This window comes from Limulus polyphemus, unplaced genomic scaffold, assembly GCF_000517525.1.
Source record: "Limulus polyphemus unplaced genomic scaffold, Limulus_polyphemus-2.1.2 Scaffold240, whole genome shotgun sequence".
NCBI lineage: Eukaryota > Metazoa > Arthropoda > Merostomata > Xiphosura > Limulidae > Limulus > Limulus polyphemus.
The window spans coordinates 411,234-418,089 of record NW_013665850.1 but is presented as its reverse complement, the minus strand read 5'-3'; the positions used below and the strand labels follow the sequence as shown (position 1 = coordinate 418,089).

Genomic DNA, 6,856 nt, shown 5'->3' with positions numbered 1-6,856 from the left:
TTATTTTGATGTTTTGAGCTCTTTTGTGTTTAGAACAATATATACTAATTTTTAACGTATCATATTGAATTTTTGTTCAATAAAAATCTTTCAAATGCAGCTGTAGCTTTTTTTCCCCAAAACTTTGTCTTCAAAATAAGGGTGCATCTTATATTCCGAAAAATACAGTAGATAAATTCCCAATAATCTCTCATTTAGTCCTTGAATCTTACTTAAAACTTCTTACACTATTTTCAACTTACTACTTTTAGAAGTATTATATCATATGCTTTTATTATTGTTTTTGTGTGTATGTTATGACAGTATGTTTGTTACAATAGGAGTTCCAATTTTTGTATTAAAATAATTTTTTCTGAAGCATGGATTGTATGAACACCATTTGGCTAATTTGTATATCTTTATAAATGTAATATTATATTTCATATTTCTCATTTCACTAAATAACTGAATTTGATGTTTCTTTGGTATATTTCTAGATTCAATTTTATTGTATGAGAAAAATCGACCTTTGCAGGGAGGGAGTAGTTGTTCATATGCTCATATGATGGGTAAAATCCTAGAACCACTGGCTGGAATCCAATTTTCTTGCAACTTACATTATGTATAATAGTGTTTTCACAAATTAAATTTCTATTTGTTTTTTCCTTTCTGAACTACATAGTAATGGTAGTTCAAAAAGATATAATATAGAAATGATACCTATGGAAACCCATTCTTATAAATTTTGTTAGCATTCTGTGTCTAAATTCAAGTATGTAAAGGTGTTCAAATATCACTGTCATGATGGCTGTCATAAGGTGGGGTGTTTGAACTCAACTCATTCTTACAGTTTTCAAATCATGAAAAATTATTTTAACAAGCTCATTAGCATTTTTTTACAACTGCAAGGGAAGTGGCAAAAGTATTATATGTAGCAATCAATGATTATGGGTGTGGGGGGGGGGAAGAGTTATTAAGCGTGAGTATGAAATCCCAAAAGAACTGTAATCATTGTGAAAAGTGCCTTGTTTTAGCTCTGAAACAAACAAAGAAAAACAATTAAATTAATTTGTATTTTCTATTTAAGGCAAATTTTGAAGATTTGTTCAAACATTATGAAGAGGATGCAACATTCCAGTATTTCAAGAGCTTTAAAAGAGCTAGAGTGAACTTTCAGAGCCCAGCATCAGCTGCACAGGCAAGAATTCATTGTCATCAGTATCAAATCGGAGAAAACTTTATTAACTGCTACTTTGCTCAGGTATTTGTCAAAAGTAATGTTAGAGTATAGAAGTATTACTACTTTCTTTGTGAATAATTGCAGTTTTATTCAAAAGTGTAGGAGTGAGCCTAAACTTTTATTCTTCATAAAGACCCATATGAAATCACAAATTGTGTTCAAATAATTAATTTCAAAAAATGTGTATCTTAAATGTTTATGTATCTGGATTTTCATTTTGTCTGAAATTTAAAAAAGCTTTTTGTACATTCAGCTCGTAACTGAATTTTTAGTTAATTAACTCTTTCAAATTACTTCTTAGAGTAGAGAGTATAATAACTAAACCTTACTGCTTCAGCTACTTTCACTCAGCTCTAAATAACCAACACTATGTGCTGTAATTATAAAGTTGTAAATAACCAACAATATGTGCTGTAATTATAAAGTTGTAAATAACCAACAATATGTGCTGTAATTATAAAGTTGTAAATAACCAACAATATGTGCTGTAATTATAAAGTTGTAAATAACCAACAATATGTGCTGTAATTATAAAGTTGTAAATAACCAACAATATGTGCTGTAATTATAAAGTTGTAAATAACCAACACTATGTGCTGTAATTATAAAGTTGTAAATAACCAACAGTATGTGCTGTAATTATAAAGTTCTAAATAACCAACAGTATGTGCTGTAATTATAAAGTTGTAAATAACCAACAGTATGTGCTGTAATTATAAAGTTGTAAATAACCAACAGTATGTGCTGTAATTATAAAGTTGTAAATAACCAACAGTATGTGCTGTAATTATAAAGTTCTAAATAACCAACAGTATGTGCTGTAATTATAAAGTTCTAAATAACCAACAGTATGTGCTGTAATTATAAAGTTCTAAATAACCAACAGTATGTGCTGTAATTATAAGGTTGTCAACAACTAACAATATGTGCTGTAATTATAAGGTTGTCAACAACTAACAATATGTGCTGTAATTATAAGGTTGTAAATAACCAACACTGTGTGCTGTAATTATAAAGGTTGTAAATAACCAACACTGTGTGCTGTAATTATAAAGGTTATTTTGAAATAAAAATTTTGAAGGGATAAAAACAAAAAATAGCTTACTTTCGATATTAGTTTTTATTCAATTTTATGCCAAAAGTTATTTTAAATTTTACAATGTGCATTACATTTGTGTTGTTATTATTCTGGGTATTCTGTGCTTTTGCCATTTCAGTTGAATAAATTTGTAACTTTTTTACATCAGCAAAGTAGCAGTAAAGAAACTGACCCATCAGATATACATTTACAACCTCCAACCCCAGAGAAACAGTTCCTGATTTCACCACCTGCATCACCTCCTGTTGGTTGGGCACCAGTTGATGAAGCTCATCCTACCATTAACTATGACATACTCTCTGCCATTGCTGATCTGACACCAGGTATAATAACTCAAGTTTAACTCTTTGTGTTTACAAATGTATTTTTGTTGTATGAAACTCAAGGGCTAGCTTGAAAGCAGATACAATCTGAATATAAAAATTATTTGAAATATACAATATACATAAATTTTTAAACATTGTAACATTTATCTAGATACATGTAATGTGACTGATAAAAATAGCATAAAGAACTACAAAGAACAAACTTATATTCAAAATTGTTGTAAAGCTATAAAAATTTAAATTAACTATTGTAGCTTTGAATAAATGGTAAAAATGGTTTATAATGAGTTCAATTTAATTTTTATACCAGTTTGAAAATCTTACTGGTTTTATTTGCATGGGTTATAAAAAAATTTTTTTTATAACTACTAGTTTCTCAATTTTGTTCATAATACAAAAGAACAAGTAAGACAACAAGCTATATATTGAATGTTTGAAGTGTCTTAATTAAGTAACTTGTTAAATGAGGAATAATACTTTCAGGAGGTGTTCATGAACTCCATCCTCCATCTAGCTCTCAACCTGGAATAGTTGTTCATGTCTGTGAAAAGGAGGAAGACCATACCCGACCCAAACTAAAGATTGTTCAGACACGATGTCCAGAAAGGGTTCCCTCTCTTGAGGAGTTGGATAGCCCATCTCCTCCTAACTCTGCTGATTAAGAAATTAAAACACATTTTGTATTAGACCAGATTATGGTTCAGTGACTATTTCAAAGTTAGCAAGTTTCCAACTCTCAGTTATACAATCAAACTTGAAAATGTGTTATATTACATGGATAAAGTCTGTGTAATGAATAAATATAATCATCATTAAGAAATGTACTTACTTGAAAGAGAAAACTAAATTAAATGATTAACTAAAGTTTAATTTTCAGATTTTATAAAGTGTTAGTATATATTGTAATTTGAAATTCCAAACAAGTATGACTATAGATATCAGAATTTATTGCTATTAAATGTAAAGAAATTAGTCCTTAGATTTCAAGCTTGAGTGAACTGTTACTAACCTTCAATTATTGGATCACACCTCCTATACCCCAGCATAACATGAAAATGTTAAAAGGTATCACAACTGATGTTTATCTTTAACACATTGTTTTGCAGAGAATTAACACTTACTGAGAAATTTACCTTGATAACTATGTCAATTGTTTATCATTTCTTTCTTCTGTTTTTTTTCTGAACATGAAGTATTATAAAACGTTTTTGGTGAAATAAATAAAGTGCTTGCTATATATATATATTGTATAGTGTGATTAGATGTATTTAAACTTATTTTGAAGATGTTTTATATGTGATAGAAAATTAGCTGTGTTTTCAGTTACTTATTGAAGAAATTGCAAAATGGAATGTTTGAACATATACAAGGTTTTTGAAACAGCTCTTGGTGGGAATATTATAATTTTTGTCTCTAAAAGTGAGACACAATCACATACACTATTGATGATATCTTGTAATTAAAAAATAAACATAACATTCCCACTAAAAGCTGTTTCAAGAACTGTGTGTATATATATATGTGTGTGTTTGTGTTCAATAAGTTAGTTGGTATCTATTAAAATGAAAATGATTTTAAGTATCAGAACAAACCTGAATATCATGAAGAAAGAAACATGTTTACTTTTCAGGAGAGAAGATAAAAAATGTGTTCCAGTTTTCAGAAATATGGGTTTATGCTGAAAGTTTAACTTTAATTATATTTTTTGATCTGGTAAGTATAGAGAAATTTTGATGATCATATTTATGCATAAACAAAGCAAAATATACTTTATTTTGATGACTAAAGCTTATTGCTGTTATAAGTCACTGAATATAGTTATTTTGAAAAGTTGTAAAACACTTACATTTAAAGAATAGTTTTCTCAATCTTACTGTGGAAATAAATGAATTTTTTTATCAGTTCTGTTTTTTAATAAATGCTGTACTTGATTCCAAGAAAAATGTAGAAATTTTCTGTTATTGCATAATTTTTAAACCTACTAACAAATATCTTAAATGTTATACCATATTAATTTATAGATGAAGCTGTTTTATCTTATTTATAAATTTTAGGTATGTTAAGTTATATAATTAAACTGTTATTAAGATAAAAGTATTTGTACATTGTAATAAACCAGCTTTTATATTCCAGTTAGCTGTCCTATATTGAAGACAATCAGTCTTTCTAGAAACTAATAATTTTTCACTTTGCTTTATCTGTAACTCATAATTTACATTGTTCAATCTTGGGAATAATGTGACTTTGTAACTGTATAATTAAAATTATTCTAAAATTATCATAAATACTGATGCAGTCTACAAAACTTAAGTACCATTAATTTGATTTATAGTTTTGTAGAAAATTCTTGATACAGAAGTTTTAAGTGTCTCTCTCTGCAAATATGTGTGGTTAGTTCATATTCAGTGTAATATATATCTGTTAATCTGTGTTTGCCCCTGAAATTTTAGTTGGTTGCAGGCAAATACTATAAGTAAAGTGTAATCATTTTTCACTCTACTTTTTCAAGTTGAATTTAGCACACGTTTCTTGATGCGCATTGATGAGTACATTTTAGTGAATTACATTTTATTAAAACATCAAAATATATAAAAAGAAACTTAATAAATTGTGACTGGTTAATAATAACAACATCACAAATATCATTTAAAACATAAAGTTTTATAACTAAGTAAAAATTCTTTTATAATTGGTCAAGCAAAATTGTTATCACAGTAAGACTGATAATATTTAAGTCACACCATGTATTTTGTTTACTTGATTGATTGTGATAAATACTAAGTGATTGGGATGGGGGCTACTGATACGAATTATTTTTTTCCATATCTATGTTTTATGTATTATTTGTTGATACATTGTGTACTGTAATGCAAGTAATGTATTGTTCTCATCTTGGAATGTTAAAATTTTATTCAGCATGTCTCACTCATTTTTTTTTTTTTTTCATTTTAATATAGAGTGGTTAAACTACAGTACGTGGTAGAATTGTTTGTGAAGTATAAGCATCTGAGAAAGCAGTGGTTAAAATTCTATATTTTTGTTCTATGTATAAATATATGAGAAGGTTTTAAGAAATGTAAATGTTACATGAGTATGAATGCTAATAAACTATAACATTATATTATTGTGTCTTTGCATCTGTTTACAATAAATTTTCTGATATAGTTATTAAACCACAAGCATCACAATCCAAATATATTTTTTAAAAATCGTGAATTTTAAAGTACTTCAATAATTTTTTAATCTCTTACTTGATATACAACTATAAACTATTGTATTGACTCACCTATACCATGTTTGACAGTGAATGTTATTTGATAATAGCTCATCTACTACAATATAAACAAATGGGATTTAAATACTGTCTAATCTGAACCTTAAGATAATAACTCTTTTAAACTTTTCCCTCAGCCTTGTTTTGAACTCAACTGTACATTACAACATATGGCAAAACAATACTGACATTCTGGATTTTTAAATTTTCTAAGTCACAAAGATGTTCACTTGGTTTAAAAACCTGTTATTCCATCTATTAATCTGGTAGGGTATGCATTTAATTTGAGAAGTTTTTTTTTGTCCTCTCTAATTGATAATGGAACAATTCTAAAGTATCTGAGGAATTATAAGCCTGTTTCACTGAGACTATTATAGAATATCATTAGAAAATGTATCAGTATAAAACTAACCAGGTATGCATATAGTCCATTGTAGAATGGTTTGTGATACTAGCTACAACAAAATTTACCATTTAGATTAGTTGCATATGTATCTGAAAAAGGTAATTTTAACCCATTCTCTTACTCCACTTTGAATCTAATACTACAAGTGAAGAAAAAAACTTATCAAAAAATGAAGTAAATGTAGGGATGGCTAATATCAATCCTTCAAAACAATGGAAATGGGAGTACACGCATGTATCTAGTTCTCAGTTTGCATTTTTCCCCACATTGTTCAAGTTTAGTACTACTGAACATGTTTTTTAATCCTATCATCACGGGTGAAAGGCCATGTCATCATGTTTGTTGACTTGCATTCAAAATTTTATTGAACAACTATTTCATTAATGTATGTCAATAAGTTTGGTATCAAACTGTAGATTATAATTCATTAATGTACGTCAATAAGTTTGGTATCAAACTGTAGATTATAATTCATTAATGTATGTCAATAAGTTTGGTATCAAACTGTAGATTATAATTCAATTTTAGTTTA

At 27.8% G+C, this 6,856-nt stretch overlaps 1 protein-coding gene across 1 annotated transcript in view; it reads left to right on the top strand.

Annotated features, from left to right (window-relative positions):
* The window catches only part of LOC106478678 (calcipressin-2-like), a 17,893-nt gene extending 12,128 nt beyond the window's left edge, over nt 1-5,765 (top strand). Inside the window, exons 2-4 of the mRNA XM_013939237.2 lie at nt 1,067-1,240; nt 2,467-2,641; nt 3,128-5,765. Of these exons, the coding sequence (XP_013794691.1) occupies nt 1,067-1,240; nt 2,467-2,641; nt 3,128-3,306 (528 nt within the window). The 3' untranslated portion in view covers nt 3,307-5,765. The remainder of the gene's footprint in view (nt 1-1,066; nt 1,241-2,466; nt 2,642-3,127) is intronic.
* The last annotated feature ends 1,091 nt before the right edge of the window (nt 5,766-6,856 follow it).